We start from the raw sequence: 22445 nt of genomic DNA on the forward strand, positions 1-22445 counted from the left end.
TGCTTTGGGTTTTTGTTGGTTTTTTTTTTTTTTTTTTTCAGAAGATCCATAAACAGTTAGAGTACCTGAGTTAGTGTTAAGGTCTTCAGAAGTACTTAGTGTCTCTTCAAAAATGCTATGTAAATCCTATTTTTACCACTTAAAATTAAACTGAGGTGTGGTTAGGACTTGAAGGTGTAAATTGGGTAACCAGGGTGGTTATAGTGCATAAGTTCCTGATTTTAAATGGGTTTGTAATAATGATTGTAAACCACGCTTTGACTTGAGTAAGATCTTAATTTATGCCAGTACTGAAAATAAGCTTGATAAATTCCTTCCCTTACATGCACAACCACCATTTGGTATATCGTGCAGACTCTACTACTGGCAGTATCAGGGCTAAAAAAGCTTAGAAGAGAAGTAAATGTGATTGTTATTAATTTAGGACTCGCATGAGATGAATCGACTGTATCTGCTGTATTACTGTAACTATATACTGTATTAGTATATTGAAAGTATCCTGCATCTTACTCAAAATTGCATACTATTTTCTTCCATTTTTAAGCAGTTGATTCACCTGCAAATTCATAAACTAATGCAACAGATTTCCCCAGATTAACCACAAGGTCTCTGCTTCCTTTTAGTAAATGCATTATACGGTTACAGGGAACTTTAAAGCTGTGAATGTGGAACTTGCACTGACTTCCATCAGAGGACTAGACCCAAATCTTTGCAGAGTCAACCTCTTCTCTACCCAATTGATTATGATTAGAGCATTTGGTTCCACTTACTGGTTTTAAACATTGTTTGCCATCTGTATCCTACTAATAATACAATTTTGCAACAGATGTTAAAAAAAAAAATGCAGTAAACAGTATTGAAGAAAAAAACAGAAACGTGTAAATATCACTGGACTCTGATATCTTCTTTAAAATAGGTAGTTTACATATCTTTCACCTAAATATCCTTTTCTGATTTTTTAATGTTTGAGGAAGGCATGCAAGTTGGTGTGCCTGAAGATAATTTTTGTTGTGGTATCCTATTTCTCACCTGACAGTCTTCCCTCAGGCTTTGCATCCTTATTAACTGAGCTGGTCGTGCTGTTTGCAGCCTCACTGTTAACGGTGGCCTAGATTTGCAGTGATGACTGGGAGGGAGGGACCTTCTCATGGTGCTGGTAGTACCACGGTGCTCCATAATGCTCTGCACATTTGTAGAGTCCCTCTACCCAGGCAAACTTCTTTTCACAACTGGAGGTTAATCACCTACTGGGCTTGTAGATTAATTTTATTAACAGGCACATACCGGATCATTAGTTTAGGCTCGTGGCTTGATCTCACGCTTCTCCTATTGTCTTCTGACAATTGGAAATATTTTCCTTAATAGTAAATGAAGTGAAAATGGGATTAAAACATGAAAATAATGCTGTGAAGCATGAAAACCATGTTGTCGTTTAAACAAGTTAGTATTTGGACGAGACACTTTCCCAAATTGCTTTTTCAAGCTTTTTTCTCTCTAATTTTTGATTACTTTTTTTTCCTCTGCATTTTAAAATCCCAGTTATTTATTATGCTTGGTATATAGTTTATTAGATGTTCAGCACATAGTTTACAACTATACATTCTACACTGATAGTACAATTGCATAAATTTTGTTTGTGCTTTAGGATGTAAAACCAGAAAAATAACATTCCTCAGCTGGTCCTGTCAAAGCAGAATATTTGAGGGAATGAATCTTTGTTTCCGGCTGTGCAGGCACAGTGCTCATTAATGGGAGCAAAGGCAGAACAACCTACCTCGCAATCCATTAATGGGGCTTTGTAGCCTTTCTGTTTATGAGGAAACATCACTAATGAACCATTAGGTTAGAAAACTGTGAGGAGAGCCATGTTCCTCTGGGCTTTCCCAAAAGAAGACTAGTAGGGCATCCAGAGAGTCTGCTGACTTTCATGTGTTGGGCCCTATATCCATTAGTGCTAGCACCTACGGATGATGGACAAAGGTTTCTTGAATTCTCAAAGTCTGTGGAAATGGGGCCGGTATGTTTTGTCGCTTTGTCACAAAAATGCAAATTGTAAGCAGAAGTGGGAGTCCTTCAAATTTACACAGAAAAGAAAGGCGGGAGAGCTGCAGTTTCTTCATATTGTATTTCTAACAGTTCATTACAAATATTTCTTGCACATCTGACAATGAATTGTAATGGGCTGTAAGTATGGCAGGAGTATGTGCTGTATTTTGATTTGAAATCCATTGCTAATTACTTAAGTGCAAATCTGAGTGCTATAACAACAAAATAGTGGCCGATTTACGCATCTGGTTTCATTTTCCATTCTGAAAAAAGGTGAAGCTGAGGTTTCTGTTTTAAAGTTTTTAGAGAACCTTTATTTACAAAGTCACTGACTTCTGTAAATTCTACCTTTTGTTTTTTTCACAGTTGGTCCGTTAATGTTAGTGAAAACTTCATGTCTTGTTTATGTAGGTCTCTAGACATGAGCATCTCCTACCAGTACTGCAGGTGGCAGCTCCTTCAGCACAGAGTATAAGGTTTGCGTTCCCTGATAGAAACCTCACGGTGTGACACAGCATTATTACTGCTTTTAAAAAACAACTCGTGCGTTAGCAGCCCCTCCGCTGGGTGATAGCAGCGTATGACTCACAGCTCAGTTGTCAAAGCCATTGGACACCCTATCAACATCAGTGGGGCTTAAAACGTTATGGGTTTGGGTCTGGCAGTGGTGCAGGCTGGAGTGTTATTTATTGACAGTGACCAGCTCAGTGACGTGAGAAGTTTCTTAAAATTTGCTTTTTGCACAAGGTGAGGTGATATGGGATGCTGCTTTTTGCACGAGGTGAAAACGTGGAACAGCATCCTACCAGCTTACACACCTGAAAATGTTGAGCTTTTAACCAGTGGGGTTTGGCTTTTATAAATAAATAAATAAATGGCTGGATGGGTTTACATCGGTGAACCAATTGATGCTTTATGATTGTTCTGGAGTATTTTCCCCACTTAATGGTGATGAGATAATATTTTGTTTAAGCAAAACACCATCAGTCCCTCCTGTTACCAGTTTCGTTTATCAGGAGCGAGGAAACTCTTGGGTTTTTTTGGTTGGTTGGTTGGGCTTTTTTAAGATTTCTATCCGTTTTTTTCCTTACTTTTAAAGGTGGATAGGCTTCACTAAGCGGCAGCGTTGCCGGAGGTCACAGCTACTGAAGGAAGCAAATTAACATACAGTATGTTGATTTGTTTTCCCTGTCCTTCAGTCACAGTGAGGAGACTCTAAATATTTCAGTGACTGAGACTTTGGATTCCCGCTCCTTGCTACACAACAACAACAACAACAAAAGCTATTTATAGCAATAACAGTTAGCAGCGATACAGCAGCCTCAGACAGCTATAGGCAGCGTTGACCACAAATGTTAACTGCTTTTGCACTGAATGCCTCTGTGAAAACAAAGAGCACTGAGAAATAAAGATCAAAGCAAAACCAAAAGAAAGATTTTTTTATTGCTATGTTTTACTTTGCTGGCAGACCAGAGCAAAGGTTTTCTGAACATTTAAAAGATGAAAAAGGTGAAGAATCCCAGAAGCGATTTATCTTGAAGCGAGATAACTCTAGTATTGATAAAGAAGACAATCAGGTTGGTTCTCGGTTCGAGAGTTGCTGAAATTTGTTCTGTTTTTGAAGGTGGGCTGACTGATGTTATTGTTGTTCTTTTGTTGTTGCTCTCCTCCTCCTCCCCTGCCCTCGTGCCCCCCTTCCCGCCTCCTTTGGCGTACGTACCACCGTGGGTAGCATCGAGCCCCGGCGTGGCTGCTTCAGCCGTGGCAGTGTGTGGGTTTGCATGGGTGGTTTGCTTGGCGCAGGACTTGCTGCATGTCCACGGGAGGGGGAATGCCGGCGGCTCCGGGCTGCGTGGAAGGCTGTGTCAGTCGCATTTCTCAATGTCTCGCCTAACTATGGCAGTTGTTCCACTCCCTACAGCTTCCTCCTTTTGTTGTACCCATTCAGAGTTGAATATCAGTATGGACTGATGATAAACTGATGTAGCCCAAAAAGGAGAGGAAAAAAAAAATTTTTTTTTAAAAAAATGCCCCAAACATGTGATGGTGAGGCCAGGCTGATTTTTTTTTTATTTTTTTTTTTTAAACCATCCTCAATTAAGTTTTGACCAAAAATAAATCAGTTTCATCTTTTAGTTCCCTCCCTCCTCCTCCTGTGCCCTTACCACCTTTTACTGTCTGTGTAACTTACTTGCTTGTTGTGCATGTACTGTGGCAGACGTTCCCCCTCTGTGTTGCCTGTGCCCATAACACTACCTTACTGTAGGTGAGCCCGATGAGTAAGGGAACGCCAGGGAAATGTGTGTGTTTGTGCTGCCTTTAAAAGCAGGTGTTGTGCTGTTTCAATCCAGTGCAAGCTGTGTATGTGGAATACATTAACAAAAAAAATTAAAAAGGGTTCTGATGTGAATTGCTTTTATGAGAAAATTCTCACAGGTAAGAAGACAGCGTATGTTTTCTTTGTTTAGGTTGTATTTGCAGGGGGACCTGCCAGTGAGTCTCTCGTTGCCACTCTCCTCATGTTTTCAGTAAAGGACTGATTTTTCCTTTCTTTTTTCCCCTTCCCCGCCTCCCCTCCTTTTTTTCCTTGACTTTCAGTTGTACATAGCAGCCTTGCCAGTTATGCTGCATCTGAGTTGGTTTCGAAAACAAACCCCAAGCATTTTCAGGGTGTGGTGAACATGGGGGTCAGCCAAAGGAAAGCAGCATGACCCATTTCACTAGGTGCTGGGGTGCAGGGGGAGAAGGAGCAGTACTTGAAACCCAATTGCCAATGAAGCGTTTCTTGCTGGAGGTCCTCTTCACCTCTCCTCCCTCCCACAGCACAGCCATTTCCTGCGCTGTGGTTTACCAAGAGGCCCTTCATTTCCCAGCAAAACTGAAGTCTGAGGGTTCCTTATGGTGTGGAAATGGTTAAAACTGTTGTACCAAATATTTGGGACTTCTTCTCCTTGTACGTGTAGGCTGGGGGGGGGGGGGGGGGGGGGTTCTACTAGGGTTTGCAGTTTAGCTCTTGCATCCTAGTTTCCCTTTTTTCTTCCTCAATTTTGTAGGTAGCGCAGCGCTGCCTGCCCTCCTGCTCCTCGCAGCCTGTAGGAGAGTCGAGAAATCTTAGCAGTTGAGAGCAATGGCGCTTAGGCTTGGGGTGAGAACACCCAGTTTTAGGACGGCGGGTCCACAAAAGCCATGCAGAAAAGCTCATTTCGGCCACCCGCTCTACGAACCCACATGCAGTATCTAACTGGAAACCCTCAGGTGCCCAGCCTTGCAGGGCGCTTCGTGCAGGAACGACAGCTATCGTTTTCATGCTTCATTTGTTTAAGTGAACATTTATTATTCTCAGCTGACAGTTACTTAATGGCAGTTTTTAACAGCTCAACTTATATAACCCTCCTGGTTTTCTTTCTGCTCAGCAAAACAGAATTCTTCCATTTAGAGATGACAGACGAAGTAAATCAATTGAAGAGAGAGAAGAGGAGTATCAGAGAGTGAGGGAGAGAATATTTGCACAAGATGTGAGTAGTTGTTTTAATTGCCTCTTTAGTGCCATACCTTTGCCGGTAGTCAGACAGTCTTGCCCCCCTCCGACACGAACACTTGCAGGTGGACTTGCTCTGTGGAGCTGGAGGCGACAGGGAAGGGCGATTGGCGCAGAGGGTCCAAGAGGAGCTGGAGAGGTGTGGAGGCTGGCTTCTGGAGAGCAAGGTGATGAGAGTTGCAGGGAGAAGGGTAGAGGAGAGATCAGGCCCAGCATGTTGTCTGGGGAGTGCTTATCCTGTTTCTTTGAATGTTCGTGTTCGTGTGGTCTAGGTTTCCTTCTTTTTTCCTTCTCTTTTGCCAACCAAAGAGCAGTGATTTAAATGGACACTCTCAATAATTCTAAATAGTTGTGTTATTTCATATTTGTTTCAAGCTGGATCAAACTTTGTAAGCGTCCTTCTGCAGAGCCTCATAGTGGCCTTGTTTCTTTGGGCCAGTGCTGTAGCACTAAGATACTAAGAACAAAGAAAAGCCAGGGGTTAAACATGGCATTGCACAGGGTTTTTGAAATGACTGATTAAGGAACTGTATTTCTGACCTCAGAAAGAGTCGGTCACAGTGTTGATGATTTTGTTCTGACAGGAATAAAAGGAAATAAGCATTATAATTCCTGCCTTTGCCGAAAAATCAGAACTTGCACGACAAGCTACATTGCTAGAGGAAAACATTTAAATAGGAAACATCTGTGAGCAATACCTCATGTTCCTGAAAAAGGAAGAAAATTATCATTTGCTATAATACTGTAATGATAGGGTCCTAAAAGGAAAAAAAGAAAAAAGTCACCATTTTATTGTTTTATCTCACATCTCAATGGGAGCTCTGCCACTTAGAGAAATATGGGAATAAACCCAATTAAAACTATTCCTAAAAGTCATATTTGGCAGTGTCCTTTTAAATTAAAACTGTTCATGTGTTGTGGGTCTAATAGTATTATTTTAGATATCCTTTTATTTTGCTCTGGTTTTGGAGTTGCACACATCCACGTTATTTTTCTTTAGCAGAATACATTGTATAGTTTTAAGGTGTGTGTTGTCTAACTTGTGATTAAGTAATTTTACTTTTCCATAAGTAGCTTGCCACACCTGAATGTTTTTAGCCTCACTTTTTCTCTCTTAACTGAGACAATTCCAGTAAAAGCAGAGGCCCTTTGGTTTATGTTTTGCTTTCAGCATTGTGGGTCTGATGTAAATACTGTCACAGTATATATGGTAGAGTTACTGAGTTGTTCAAGGGCTGCAAAAGCCTCTTTGCAACCTGTTTGCTATATGAAAGTTGCTGTTTCTGGCTTATGACAAAGGAGCTTGTGCAAAACCAAATAATCTTTGGGTTTTGAAGTAGACTTCAAGTGAGGCAAAATGTTGTTTAAAAATACCCTGTGGAAAGTTGTTGCCAAAATAATGCAGTTCCTATCACAAGCAGCAGCTAGAAATGCCAGGCTGGGAAGTGGAGGTGGCTGGAAAAGTGTTCTGAAACTCGCTCCACAATGTGCTGCTGCTGTTATCTTTAGATACTTGAGTTTTAAAGACAGGCAAGCAGTGAGCATTTTAATTGCCCACAGCAGGAGGTTGTTGTGGTCCATTGGGTTAGCATCTCCAAGTGACAAGACCTAAGTAACAGTGTGGTTTGTGGCAGGCGTTTTAAATGGATTGGGAGTGAGCATTTTTAAAGATCGGCAATGTTAGATATCTCTCCCTCTCTCTCTCATATCCACTCATTTGCTCTCTCTCTCTGCTATTGCAGGTGTTAGTGAGCACCGTAGTGCAGTGAATTTCAGCAAGCTGTACTAATAATATTCACAGGAATATATGTCTTAGCTGAGCTTCTTTGAGTGGAGCACTCCTCACAGACATGAGGTGGTTTTAGGATGATGTCAGTGGTTGTGGTGGTAGACAATGTTATTTTTTTCAATTTTAGGAAAGAGAGCAATGGCTTCCTATTATAAGTAGCCACTTGCTGCATGTAAGACTTTATAGTTTTAAAGCCCTCTGCAGTCGTTAATTAATCCAATTCTCCCCAGGTTTCTCTGAGGTAGGTACCTAAGCCTTGTCATCCTGCGAATTATAGATGTAGAAAGAGACACAGGGAGGGATTAATCATGTGGTATTTTTATTATCTCTGTACTGCTTACCCTGCTGTAGTCAAGCCTTTATCAGTGCCTTGCTTATGAACCTTAGCAAATGGATTATAGATACTTCGCTTCTAATTGGAGTATGCATGAAGAGAGCTTGCATGAGAGGTCTCCAAAGGGCAGCCGTGAAGGTCAAGAGTACTGCTGTAACTTGTTGCATCGACCACCCCCTCTCTGAACGTGTGTGAGGCACCCAAAACTCTTTGGATAACATATCAGCCCAAAAGTCAGAACTTTGAACAAAGTTTAGGAGGAAAAGGCAGTCTGATTACAGGGGCAAAAAATTCAGTGCATGTTTCAAGTGCTGTGAAAAATGTCTTAACCTGGACCCCACATACCAGCCAACAGAAAGCTTGCTTGTCCTTCCTTTGATTTTGTAGCACTCTAGTGCACCAGGTATCTTCGTTTCCAAGTGGGAAGGTTTTAAAAAAATAAATATGTTCATGAATAATGCCATCATTATGATAGTTCTTATGATGATTAGGCTGATATTAGTCAGTTTAAATTGTACTTTCTGCCAAGTATTCCATCTGCTGTGTTGGCTATCATAAATTTTGACAAGGGGAGCAGGAGGTTTTAATGACTCCTGTCACATGTTAGAGTCATAGTAAGTGGCAGGGATTGCAAAAGCATGTTAATGTGATATCTTAATAAAAGGATTGGTGAAGAAATAAATAGATAATAAATGCGATTGTTCCAGCTCACTGAAATAAGAACTACAAAGTGCACCTCAAACTTTTCGGGCTGCTAACAGTAAAATGGTGCTGTATGAGCTCTGTTATGCTCAAAGTTATTTTCAAGGTTATTTTTTTAATTGCAAAGCCTACAACCTTCTTTTTTTTAAAAACATGCTTTTATTGGAAACTTAGTTTTAAAACAGTTTATGAATTTTACAACCAGGTGCACTGGAGCAGAGGACCTGGAATATTTGGGTCTTGCAAAGAAGTTTCTTGTCTGAACTGCTTTAGTTGCTTTTAGCAGGTTGAAAAGTCATTGTCCAAGAAAGACAAAGAACAATCTAAAAGAATAAAAAAAAAAAGTATATGTTGTTCTTTCCCTGTGTGTTAATTTGAATTGTAGATATAATTGAGAATCTCAAACACATGTGTAAATGGTACACTATGTTTGGCTTTTAAGCATGCAGAAAACTGATTCTAAAGACTAGCAATCAAATTATGTGGGAGAAATTTCATTCTTCAAGGTTACTGCAATGTATAACCTCATGAGCCAGAATCACATAAGGACCATCCATTGTTCATAAATGTATTCTCTAGTAATCATTGTGTATTCACTGAAAAAATGTAGATGTTGTTATTACTTACACAAATGCTAGAATTGCCCATGATACACATGGAACTTATTAAAGGAGATACACCATGCTTTTTATTTTTTGTTGTTAATTGTAATGGCTGTTTTTGAGTAAGGGGTGTATTCTGAAGAGCCAGATCCTTTAGCTAAAATAAATCATGGTTCCTCTATTTAAGAAAACACTGAGGATCTTTATCACTCTCTGTTTAAAGGGAGTTGTGAAAGAAATATTTGAAAAGGTGGCTTCAGCCTGTCCTATTCTTCTAGTAGGAAAAGATTAGGAAGAAGAGAGTTTAAAATTAATAAAACCAAAGACATGCCTTGTGTTGGCTACCATAAACCTGTAGGTACTAAAACTCCCCTACTGTTGTACAGAGCCTTTGCTTGTGGCTGCAGATCAAGCAGTAACCATTAGTTGGAAGTCTGAGATCTATCATGTCTTGTTAACCGACATGAAAATGATTACCTGATGGTATCCACTGCAGGATATTGCTGCATGTTAATAGTTATCTAGGTTGGTTAATGTAATTAAAAACAAGAGCAGCAACCCCCAGTATACCTAGTGCACTGGCAGAGCTGATGCACGTTTTCCAGTTGAGACTTCAAAAGGATCTGGGAAATTGAAGAATGAAATACTCATTTCATAAATGACAATTAATCATACAGAGCACCCTAATGGAAATCTTGCATGCAGAGGTCTCCAAGGAGACGAATTTGTAGGTAATCTTACATAACTTTTTTCCTTTTGTAGGTTTGTTGTCAGTGTCTTTGAGTGTACAAGAGCCAAGTGTTTTAAAAATATTTTTGACAAGAGCTGTGCTGTGTACTTAAGCTTTCCTGGTGCTTTAAATTGACCATTATTGATGCTATAGATCAGCAAAGTGAGTCCTGACCTTGTAGTAGCTAAATTGCTATCCAGAGCTGCTTAGCCATCTGATTTTTAACAGTAAGAATAACATAATAAAGTGTGCCTGTCTTCTCAGCCTCGCACCTGTACTGAAAAATAGTTTCCAGGGATTGTGTGGCTCTGTGCCAGCATCATCAGTCAGGAAGACAAATGGAGTTATTACAGACTCTGTCTTCAAGTCTGTAATACAGTTGATAGTGGTTCCCATCAAGACACTGAAAAAGGAGCAGGAGTCTCTACTTGCTTGATAAATATAAATCCCAGATATTTGTTCTGCTTTATGCCCTGGTCTCTTTAAAAACTTGAAAAAATAAAATAAAAAAATCCAGACAGGTACATGCCCTTTTGCTTTGTAACTTTGTGGGGACACAGACAAGTACTCTGGTCTAAGCAAAGGTTTTTACTTGCTTATTCTGGAAGAGTAGCTGTAATGGTGCTTTGGCAATGTGACTGCAGTGGAGTCAGTGCACAAATGCCTATCATGAAACTCAGAGTGAAGACACAGCCCCACAGCTGAGGTTGTGCAAGCCTGTGGGGTGATTTCACTATGCCTATAGGTAGTTAGACTATGCTGAAGTCTGCACAGCCACATTTGTTAATGAAACCTTGTGAGTAAAGTACATAAAATGAGAGAAGAGGCAGTGTCATGGTTGTACAAAGGATCCCATTGGTTTTAGGTGGAACAGTTTGTGTCTCCTCTCCGCCTAGGTCTGCTGTAGCTGGTGGGAATTTGGTCCCTGGCAACGGAGAACTGTCTCCTGATATCCTGAGGCTTTGTGCTAAGGAGAGACGCACTTGCCACCGATACAGCCCAGAGCCTTGTGTGTTTAGTAGGAGTGCAGGGTGGGAGCTTGCCTGGGAAGCCCACGGAGCTGTCAGATGTTCCCCAATATCAATGCTGGGTGGGTGAATTACAGCTTCAAGGAGAAACCACACTGCCTTCTCAGGGCTAAATTTCGTCCTTGCGTAAATTGATGTGATGGCACTGGCTGCAGTGCCAAGGGAAAACTTAGCCCATGCATCTGCTGGAGCACTGGGAATGAGCAGGGTGTTGCTTCTGGTGTTGGCCAGCACTCTTTGAGTAGGTCATTAGCTGACCCTTTTCAAAACAGAAACATCCCAAATCCATGTATATCCCATACCATTAAAATTTGACATAGCTAATGATGGCATTGCATTATTCTTTGAGCTGAGTCCCATTGTTACAGAAGTAATGGGCATGATCTCTGGTGCCCTCCTCCCTTTGCCTGCCTTTTGTTTAAATTCAGTGCAAGTACTGACTATCCTTTCTACTGTACCTCATGGAGATATAATCCAGTGACAGCTATGAGGCACTTTGTGTAGTGAACATAAAAAGAGGGAAATGAAAAAAATCAAAGAGGGAGAATTATTCATGGGAAATTGAGCACAGCTTCATTTCTCTGCATAAAAAATTAAGTAACGCTAAAAGAACTATACACTTGCCCATAGGATTTATTTCTTCCAAGCCCTTCACCTTTCTTGGGATCTAAGTCCTCCAGCAGAGAACCTTTTTGCAATAGACTATTATTGTTGTTAATATTATTATTAAGATGATTATCATCATTTTACATCTTAATGCGGGTATGACTGTTTCCTCTCCAACTGTAAAATGTGAAATCACACAGTATTTCTAAGTACTGCAGTATCTTCTCTCCCTTTGAAGAACTTTGTCAATTCTGCATGCTTTCCTCCTGTTTGTCCTTCCTACCTGCAGCTCTGTCCTATTCTGCAATCTTATTTTGAGGTGGTAGGGCAGACCAGTGGAACCTTACATTATGTAGGAAAAACATTTTTCCCCTTCGAATTGCCAGTATTTTGCACATACTACCTTTTTCTGATCTCAGGACTGAGAAGTTTCAGTTTGTTTCCAAACTGAGATCCCCTCATTGGCAATGTGTTGTAATGCATGGAATTTATTTTACTGGCCTGACCTTATTCTTGACCTTTTTTCCCTCTTGTCTTCTGCAAATGCAAATGATGCATGAATTGAAATCCCCTTAAGCCTGAACAGGGGAGGTAATTCTAAAATCAAGGAAGGAATTGGAACAGCAGAGCATATCTAGAACGTCTGATACAATGCCTTTTTTATTTTTCAGTCAGTTTGCTCCCAGGAAAACCTTTTTGTGGAAAACAGGTAAAAAAATAGCTTTTTTTTTTTTTTTTTTATGTTAAACTTAGCTGTTTCTCTTATTATTTTGTCTATCTGTAGTTCTATAGTTGTTTATTCTAACATGAAGACTGTTGAGCAAATTTGTAATCCATATTATCTGCAGTGTTTTTGTGCTTCAAGGGGCGGGGGGGGGGGGGGGAAGAGATTGCCTTGCAGTATTGTATCTGAGCAGATAAGATGTTGCTGCTGCTTTCCCAAGACCTTGTATTTCAGTTTAAAAAGCAGATTGTGGGAGGGAGGGGGGACCCCACCTAAAGTTTCGTTTCAAATGACCAATCTGTCTCTGGAGTGCTTTTAGAATTTAACTTATTGGTCTTTAAAAAGCACTCCTGCAGTGGCTGGATGATGGTATTTATGAAACACCACACTTGTGTTTCTGTTGTTTAACCTGCTCCCCTGTGGGACTGAGTGGCAGCACTGCCTTCACTTGGTGCTTGTGAAGAGTCCCGAGTCCCCCAGACCAGACCTGCTTCACTGCTGCGTTGTAGTAATGAAATGGTGATACCTCAGCCAACTGTTACTTTCTTTGCATTACTGTGTCATAGTTCTTATGGATGTTCTTTTTATTGTAATAAATCCACTTAAAGCAGAGGGAAGAAGAACCTGTGTTTAAGATCTACAGAATATGAAGTGTTAGCTCCATAGTAGCCATAAATTAGCTTAATTGTGCTGAAAATCTTAGATATTGTGCACCTTTATGGCAGTTAAGGATTTTAACCAAAACACTGGGAATTTCACTGGTGAGTATTTGAGCAGTGCTAGCCCAAGTCTGTCCTGTGTAGGTTTTAAAACTGAAGAAGGGGAGGTTATCTTTCACAGTATTTCTATCTCTGTCCATCCTTACATCTGTCAGATGCATTTATGGGTAAGGCTGTTCCTGTAGAAAATGACGCCACAGTAATGGCACAAACCAGCTTTTCCGATGGACAGTCCTGTAAGTGGAATGAGGGAAGGCTCTCAGGATGTAATGGCCACTGTCATCTAACCACCTTGTATTCTGAGAGCCAAGGATATTTCCTCAGCTGCTGTTTCTGTATCATGACTACGAAGATAGGTTTTATCAAAATAAATAAAAATTGCAACAGAGGAACCCGAAAAGCAAAAACCAGATGCTCCTATAAACCTACCTTTTCCTCTCTGGAGAGACTGGGACAATAAACATGACATTAGTTATTCATGTTCCCAAGTCAGTATGGAAAGTGCTCAGACGCTGCACTGCTGAGGGTAGGGTGGGGATGGGATAAACCACGAACTTCATAGCCAGGCTTCTGTTGGTGTATGCATTCAATCCCACACTTGCATGCAGCAGAATGTGGCCAGTTCTGGTGTTTGCACATGGTTCACTTTGTTCGAACCCATGAGCTGGCCGACCAGCTTTCCTGGTGTGAGGGTGCATACCCAAGTGGAGACCAGTAAAAGGCCAGGTTGGAAACTGGGCTTCTGTTACTGCCTGTACTGTTGTTGTCAGGAGGGAGACTTCAGCTGTGTTCATCAGAATGCTGCTTTTTCCTGCTGCATGCCTTACAGCCTTTGATCAGGTGAAGCACTTAAACTCGTACTTAGCTCTGTGCACATGAGCAACCTTGTTGATTTGCTGTGTTGAAAGTTAGGTATGTGTTTAAGTGCTTTGCCTTTCTTTTTCATCAGAGAACCTGAGTATTTCTCTGAGCTGCAGAGACTTCCAAGCGACTTAGCAAGTGCTTAAAATTATATATGCAGTATTTTGCTGGCTTGCGTTTTTTATGTTCTTATTAGGTGATATTTTTATGAATTTTCTTTTGGATGTAGATATGTGGTTCTTTGGCTTCTGAGAATTACCTTGCTCAGTAACAGGAAATGTTAAATGGCCTTCAGCCTCCCTGGCTGACATTTCTTATATTCAGTTGACTGTGCACAGTTATGGGATGGGGGGGGGGGGGGGGGGGGGGGGAAGATGGGACAGGCAATTTTAGCCTTGTGGGGTTTTTTTAAACTATGAATCTAGTGCAAGTTGGAAGATGTTGCTAGACATTAAATACAGCTTTACAGATCAGATAAATTTGAATCACCATGTCTGTTACATAATCTTTCTTTTCATTTTTCAGTAGGCTGTTGGAAGACAGTAGTATATGCAATGATACTCATAAGAAAAGACAGCTGTTTAGGTTTGTATGAATTTATTTAATATTCATTTTCTGAAATCTTGAGTGAGAGTTACTGTCTGTCTCCTCACTGAGGGAGACCTCGATGGGTGTGGGTATGTCATTTTTCTGGTTGGAACAGAGTTCTTAACCTGCTCATCCCACCCTCCCCCTCTGAATGGGGAGGTCACAACGGGACCCTTTTCTTTGGTTTTATGGATCATTGGCTCAGGAATCATAAGAGATTTTTAGCTGCCCAGCTGCTCGGACTGCCACAATTTGGGGGTGACTGTGACCGGTAGAAGTTCATTTTGCTGTAGTATATAAGAAAGACACGTTTCACAGACTAGTGCCCAGACTGACCTTTTTTCCTTTTGTTGGTTTCTTAAAAGGTGAAACTGATTGAAGTTCCCTTATCTAAAGCAACAATGTTTTGAAACCTTTTCCTCTGTGAACTTTGTCTTCCAAACTCCAATTCCTTCTGCCCAGAGAACATTCAGTTGTATCCCAAATCATGTCCTAAGCCACAGGGAATCAGGAGTCAGTCCATATTTTCATGGAGAACTTTTTTATCAGTTGACACACTGGATCAGTGGAAGATCCAACCTGGTGGAGACAGAAAGGCTATCTCCCCGCACTGTGAGCTCCCACAGGTTCAATTCAAATCAACCAGAATTGAGCATGCCACACTGCTTTTAAAGTCAATCAGCTGCCACAAGTCTTAAACAGAGCAGGCAGAAGTAATGGATGCTTTCAGAAGCATGTCCTTCATCTAGTAAGGCATGAGGATAGCTAGGCAGAAGAAAGGTGATCACTGGATGTCTGTATGCATCGTGGTTTGCATATGTGGCAGTGATAGTTTGTGTCATTTCAAACCTATATCATCTGTATTACATAATTTTTCATTACAAGGAGAAGAGGATGTGGGGTTATTTGACGTGTGGTTGCTGACTACATACGTCAGCACACCAGCTACGGAGGAGATGGTGAGAATGTAGCAGATAAGGAGCAGTGCTGAAGCATCTAGAGCTGTGTCCCATGGCCACAGGCAGCAGGCAGCCAAACTTTTCTTCACACTTTGGGCTAGCCTTGATGATCTAAGAGTCTTGGATTGGGCATGCAGGAGTAAGGAGGCATCTTATACACTTTTAATAACAAATATCTGTTTGGGTTTGGGGAATGAAAAGGAATTTTGTGTAGCTCCAAAGCTCCCTCTTTTCCACTAGAATATAAATATAAGAGAATTGTTAATTTCTAAGCACAAGAATGCAAAAGAGTCTGTAATAACATACTTTGTTTGGGTTTTTTTCTTTCCAATTAAATCTTAAGAACAATTTCTTTTTAAAACCTTTTTCCTTTTTTATGTTGTTGCTTTTGTGCTGTTTCTCTTCATGCTTTCCCACTGTCTGGGTCTAGCAAAGGCCCACAGGTTAATACTGCTGATCACATTTGTGAGAGGCTCTGTTCCCAGGCAAGGAATGCACCAGCCTGATCCCATCTTTGACACGCTGCTCCTTCACATCCTGAGTGACACAGCTCGGCAGGTTCTCTGAATAAAAAGCAGGAGCCATGTTCACAAGGAGAAAGGGGACCAAAAGAAAAAAAAAAAAACCAGATACAGTCCTATCCTTTTGATTTGTAGAAAGAGCTTTGAGCCTGCAAAGTATTACACTGTAAAATAAGGCAGAGGGGTGGAAAATGTCTTCTAAAAGCCTTCCAAAAGGTAGTGTTATTAGCATCACTTGGGATGATGATCCAGTGCACTAAGCTGTGATAGGCATGTTGATTTTGTCATTTTAGCAGCACATTGTAAGCGGTTCACCATAAATAAGCCAAATTCTGTTCACAGTTTACTGTGTTGTTACTCACAGTACACTGTGGGTGCTCTGCAGCTGTTCAAGGACAGACAGCCTCTACCCAATTACTGCATGCATAGGGGAAAAAAAAACAACAAACAACTGGTGGATATCTAAGTGGAACATTAGCACTGAAGAGTTTGGGGTCACACTGGGAGGACACATGTTGAGGGGAAAGCTTTGGATGACTTCACAGAGCAGATGATGAGTGAGGAGAAGGTGCAATAGAAATAAGGAGGTTGGATATGAAGGCAAAAGTAGAGGGCGGGTGAAGTTAGTGAGAAAAACATTACAGGTGATGGAAAGCAAAGGGAGAGGTAGCAAGGGGTTTGCTGAGGGAAGAGACTGATCAACAGGCAACAGAACTGCTATGTCAGTGCTATGTAATATTACTACATCAGCCCTGTCCGGTGAAGTGCTCTTAGGATGTATGTGAAAGTGGAGCAGTGCTAAGTGCCGTGCATGTAAAAGGGTATAGCACTGTTTACTTGCTGAAGGCAAATACATACAGGGGTCAAATCCCCTACTTCAGGCATGCTTTCATAAATGCAGCTTATTTCCTTTTTCTTTATTACCCGCTGCAGGGTACCCAAAGATAGGCTCTGCCCTGACAGGGTTTTGTTTTTGTATAAATCTTTGTTTCCTGATATCCATAGGGGTAACAGAGACAGCATGGGGAAGGCATCTGGCAGTCGACAGAGCAGTACAGAGAATGAATTGAAGTGGACAGACCACCAGAGGCCATGGAGCAGCACAGACTCGGACAGCTCAAATCGAAATTTGAAGCCAGCCATAACAAAGACAGCCAGTTTTGGTGGGATAACCGTCCTGACAAGAGGAGATAGCTCGTCAAGTAACAGAAGTACCGGCAAACTGTCTAAAACAGGTAGCTAGTACTGTATTGGGTTCACAGGACTTCTCGTTGTGCCTTGATAAATGGCTGTACTGGTACTTGCCAGAGCATGGTATAGCACAGAATCACAGAATGGTTTGTGTTGGAAGGGACCTTCAGAAATCATCTAGTCCAACCCCCAGGGGTTGCACTAGATGGTGAATTACATGAACAGTTGTATTTCCTGTCCATAGCAGATGCGTATTTCCATCTATGTATGCTAGGATCTGGGTTCCTGCTATTGAGTTTTTTGGAATCAAGAAGAAAACCTGGTGCCTGAGGTTTGCAAATCAATAGGTATGGTGGGCTTTTCCTGGAGTAGAGTATGTGCACGTCCTATTTGAATGCTCTCTGCACTTGTAGCATGAAAAGGTGGTACCCCTTTCAGACAAAGCACAGATTTTACCTTTTAATTAATCTTTTTGAATCATGAAGAATTAAATGTCATATATCTGATGAGAAATCGAAGAATGTTTTGTTGTCATTGCTGAAATGCAGACCATCTGTGTCTTGGGAGTACAGCCTCTCCCTTGCTGCTGGCAGATGAGGCAGCGTGCTGTGGTCTGAGCAGGCAGAAGCACTGGATTCACAGAGGTCCCACAATCTCACCATTTTCTTGTTTAGTTCCTATTAAGTGAAAGCACCATTTAAGGACACTACAAACCTGGTGGGAATTCTGCATTTATTTGCATTAACTTCATGGGTACATTAACATATGAGTGAGTCACAGGGTCTAGATCTAAGTAATTTCAAACCATGCCATTAAGCTTCACTATTATATTTTTGTGTAAAAGTGCATAATAAATAATGAGCCCATCAGATGATTGCATCAGTTTGGTTCATTTGATAAATATAGTACAGGACAAGTGGTAATCAATACTTAGCACTTAGTGCTCTTTCAGCTCGAGAGTGTTTTATGGACAGTACTTAATTTAAACCCAGTTTATGAAACCTGGGTTGGTCAGATTTCACTCCTATTCCCAAAATTGTACAGTAGCATTTGCTGTGATTCAGGATGCTTAGGAATGGAGTTTTCAGAATAAATCAAGAAAACCTTTGACTTTGTAACTACATTCTGGACCTCTGGATCTTGAACATAGTTTAAAATTTTATAGAATTATATAATTGTTTAGGTTGGAAAAGACCTTTAAGATCATCGAGTCCAACCATTAATGTAGCACTGCCAAGTCCACCCCTAAACCATGTCCCTATGTGCCACATCTACATATCTTTTAAATACCTCCAGGGATGGTGACTCAACCACTTCCTTGGGCAGCCCGTTCCAATGCTTGACAAGCCTTTCAGTGAAGAAATTCTTCCTAATATACAATCTAAACCTCCCCTGGCACAACTTGAGGTCATTTCTGAGGCCATTTCCTCTCGTCCTGTTGCTTGTTACTTGGGAGAAAAGACCAACCCCCACCTCGCTACAACCTCCCTCCAGGTAGTTGTAGAGAGCCATAAGGTCTCCCTTCAGCCTCCTTTTTTCCAGGCTAAACAACCCCAGTTCCCTCAGCCGCTCCTCATAAGACTTGTGCTCCAGACCCTTCACCAGCTTTGTTGCCCTTCTCTGGACACGCTCCAACACCCCAACGTCTTTCATGTAGTGAGGGGCCCAAAAATAAACGCCGTATTTGAAGTGCAGCCTCACCAGTGCTGAGTACGGGGGAAGATCGCTGCCCTAGTCCTGCTGGCCACACTGTTTCTGATACAAGCCAGAATGCTACTGGCCTTCTTGGCCACTTGGTCACACTGCTGGCTCATATTCAGCTGGCTATCAACCAGCACCCCCAGGTCCTTTTCTGCCAGGCAGCTTTCCAGCCACTCTTCCCCGAGCCTGTAGCATTGCATAGGGTTGTATTGACCCAAGTGCAGGACCTGGCACTTAGCCTTGTTGAACCTCATACAGTTGGCCATACAATTGGTCTAGTAGGTTGCTAACCATTTCCCCTTGGATTATGGGGGCTTCATTCTGCTCCCTGTCCCTATCTTCCAGCTCAGGGGGCTGGGTACCCGGAGAACAACTGGTCTTACCGTTAAAGACTGAGGCAAAGAAAGCATTAAGTACCTCAGCCTTTTCTTCAGCCTTTGTCACTATGTTTCCCCCCGTATCCAGTCAAGGATGGAGATTCTCCTTAGCCCTCCTTTCGTTGCCAACGTATTTATGGAAACATTTTTAATTGTCTTTTATAGCAGTAGCCAGATTAAGTTCTAGCTAGGATTTGGCCCTTCTAATTTTCTCCCTGCGTAACCTCACGACATCCTTATAGTCCTCCTGAGTGGCCTGCCCCTTCTTCCAAAGGTCATAAACTCTCCTTTTTTTTACCTGAGTTCCAGACAAAGCTCTCTGTTCAGCCAGGCCAGACTTCTTCCCCACTGGCTCATCTTTTGGCACATGGGGACTGCCTGCTCCTGCACCTTTAAGATTTCCTTCTTGAAGAATGCCCAGCCTTCCTGGACTCCTTTGCCCTTCAGGACTGCCTCCCAAGGGACTCTGTGAACCAAGCTCCTGAGCAGGCCACAGTCTGCCCTCCAGAAGTCCAAGGTGGCAGTTCTGCTGACCCCCCCTCTTTACATCTCTAAGAATCAAAAACTCTTATCGTTTCGTGATTGCTATTTCCAAGACAGCCTCCAACCATCACATCACCCACCACTCATTCTGTTTGCAAACAGCAGGTCCAGTGGGACGCCTTCCCTACTTGGCTCCATCACCAGCTGTGTGAGGAAGTTATCTTCCACACACTCCAGGAACCTCCTAGACCGTTTCCTTTCTGATGTATTTCCAGCAGACATCTGGTAAGTTGAAGTCCCCCACAAGATCAAGGGCTAGCGATTGTGAGACTTCTCTCAGCTGCTTATAGAATATTTCATCTGCCTCTTCATCCTGGTTGGGTGATCTATAACAGACTCCCACCACGATATCTGCCTTGTTGGCCTGTCCCCTGATTCTTGCCCATAAACACTCACCATCATCAAGCTCTAGACAATCAAAACACTCCCTAACATACAGGGCTACCCCACCACCTCTCCTTCCTTGCCTATCCCTTCTGAAGAGTTTATACCTATTCATTGCAACACTCCAGTTGTGCGAGTCATCCCACCATGTTTCTGTGACAGCAAGTATTTCATAGTTTTCCTGCTGCACAATGGCTTCCAGCTCCTCCTGTGTGTGGCTCATGCTGCATGCATTGGCGTAGATGCACTTCAGTTGGGCTATTGATCCCACCAGCTTTTTGGGGGGAGAAGCCCTAATTCCTGTGTGAGCATTCTGAGGTGCTTCCACGGTTTGCGACACAATAACCCTTGCATCTTTGCTGCCTCATGGATCTCCATCCCCTACCTCCACTGAGATGGCAGAGCAAAGGACCTTGCTGGCACACCGTCCCTCAAACATTAGCATGCCAACCCCAGGCTTATCTCTGGCAAGCCTGGTTTTCTTCCTTTCCCCCTTCACATCTAGTCTAAAGCTCTTTCAATGAGCCCTGCTAACTCCTGTGCAGAGATCCTTTCCCCCCTTGGAGACAGGTGCACCCCAACTGTTGCCAGCAGCCCTGGTGTCACGTAAACCAACCCATGATCCAAAAAACCCAAATTCTGCTGGTGACACCAGGCTCGGAGCCAGGTATTGATCTGCTGGCTCTTCCTGTTTCTTCCCTCATCATTCCCTGCAACTGGAAGGCTAGAGGAGAACACTACCTGTGCTGCTGATCCCTTAACCAGTCATCCCAAAGCCCCGAAGTCTCTCTTGACTGCCCTTGGACTTCTTGTCGCGACTTCACCGCTGCCTCCCTGAAAAATCAATAATGGATAATAATCTGAGGGCTGTATCAGGGTAGGAAGCTTTCTCTTCACATCTTCAACCTGGGCCCCAGGGAGGCATCAGACTTCCCTAAGAAGTGGGTCCAATCTGCATATGGGGCCTTCTGGTCCCTTCAGAAGGAGTCTCCTATGACAATGACCCATTTTTTTCTTTATGGAAGCAGTTTTGAGACAGGGCGTAGGCCGACTTCACCTCAGCGACACATGCAAGCTGGATGAGCCGTCGTCCCCGTCATTGTTCGGTTCCACTTGCAGAGCCTCGAACCTATTATGCCAGGGCAGCTGGGAAGGTGGGCAGTCACAGAGGAGACGCGCTTGCGGCTCCAGGCAGGAACTTGTCGCCATTGTCTCCTATCCCTTGAGTCACCGCGTTCAGCCAGGCGGAGAGAGGATGGGGAATCCTCTGCATCACACGTCCTGCCTGCCCGTCATGCCTGTCCCAGGGAAGGCAGGGGGCGATTCTGGTAGTCTCCTCTCTCTCGCACTCCCTGATACTCCTCAACCCACTTGGCTCCTCCCCAAGCCCCGTCACTAAGCGGAGGAGTTCCTCTCCCGGGCACACCTCCCACTGCTGTCCTCCCGTCCCGGGGTAAGAGCGGGGCACAGCCTGCAGCCCGGCACTGGGGCGGCGGCGGCGGCATCTTCCCACTGGAGCTCGCTCTGGGCAGCTGGGTCACTCGTGGTGGGTGCAGGGCTTACAGAGGCCATGGCCTTCTGCCGGGTGGGTACCGTTGCTCCCTGGTCGAGCTGGCAGAGCTTCGGCACCCTTCCTGCGCGCCAACGGCCGCGCCATGCCCTGGTCGCTAGTACTGCCTAAGGGCTTCTTTTAGACGTGGCAGGGGGCATGGCCAGCGTTGCTCCTGGCCTGGCCCAGGTCCTGTCAGCCGCTGTTGGGAGAGCTGTGGGCTCCCAGCAGCTCTCTGACCTCCCCCTGAGGTTCTCCCAGTTCAGGAACTGCCCCCTGTGCATTCGTTATATTTCACAGCTGTAAAGGAACCTGGCTGGTTGGAAAGCTGCTCTTTCAAACTCTGCTGGTCATAAAGCTGCTGGGAGCTTTTGGAATATCCTGCCTCCTCTTCTTAATGCTTCTTCTTCATGTTTCTTTTGAGGCCCTAGACAAATATTGTGTTTATTATTAAGATTCATAGCATCGCAGAATATCTCAAGTTGGAAGGGACCTGTAAGGATCGCTTCCTAAGATAATCTTCTCATTCAGTTTTACTCCATCCTCATGTCTGTGAAATCCTATGGAATTAAGACATGAATTTGACTTGAAAAATCAGTACAGTATGGTTGTTTACCTCTGGCTTCTTCCTGAGCATAAGCATATACAGCATACACACTGGTTTTGCTATGTAGTTTTGAAACTACACTTCCCTGTATTTTTTATTTGTATAAAGGCTGAAGGGGCTATACATTGGGGCCTGAAGTATGCAGTAGACTGTGATTTTACCTCCAGATTTCTTTGCCTCCCATGAATCTTTCTGTTGCATCAGAATTCAATTTGATATGCATGAAATGGGGAGGAGGCACAGGTTCCTGGTATACTTTTTAAATATCATTCACCTTCAGCAGAGTGCAGGTAAATAAATGTATTTCTCTGCAGCATTGTATTGCAGAGGTGCAGAGCATTTAAGA

The 22445-nt window shown here is 42.8% G+C and overlaps 1 protein-coding gene across 12 annotated transcripts in view; it reads left to right on the plus strand.

Annotated features, from left to right (window-relative positions):
• The window catches only part of ARPP21 (cAMP regulated phosphoprotein 21), a 146198-nt gene that overhangs the window by 62114 nt on the left and 61639 nt on the right, over positions 1 to 22445 (plus strand). For 8 of the 12 annotated variants that reach the window (XR_007508127.1, XM_049817070.1, XM_049817072.1 and 5 more), the window contains 5 exons: positions 3515 to 3623; positions 5460 to 5561; positions 12047 to 12084; positions 14205 to 14264; positions 16753 to 16985. Coding sequence is in view for 11 of the 12 variants with exons in the window: in XM_049817070.1 (XP_049673027.1) it covers positions 3515 to 3623; positions 5460 to 5561; positions 12047 to 12084; positions 14205 to 14264; positions 16753 to 16985 (542 nt within the window). In the remaining variant the exon portion in view is untranslated. The remainder of the gene's footprint in view (positions 1 to 3514; positions 3624 to 5459; positions 5562 to 12046; positions 12085 to 14204; positions 14265 to 16752; positions 16986 to 22445) is intronic. The other 4 variants (XM_049817074.1, XM_049817077.1, XM_049817078.1 and 1 more) reach the window with 3 other exon arrangements.

This window comes from Accipiter gentilis, chromosome 14 (genome assembly GCF_929443795.1).
Source record: "Accipiter gentilis chromosome 14, bAccGen1.1, whole genome shotgun sequence".
Taxonomy (NCBI): Eukaryota; Metazoa; Chordata; class Aves; order Accipitriformes; family Accipitridae; genus Astur; species Astur gentilis.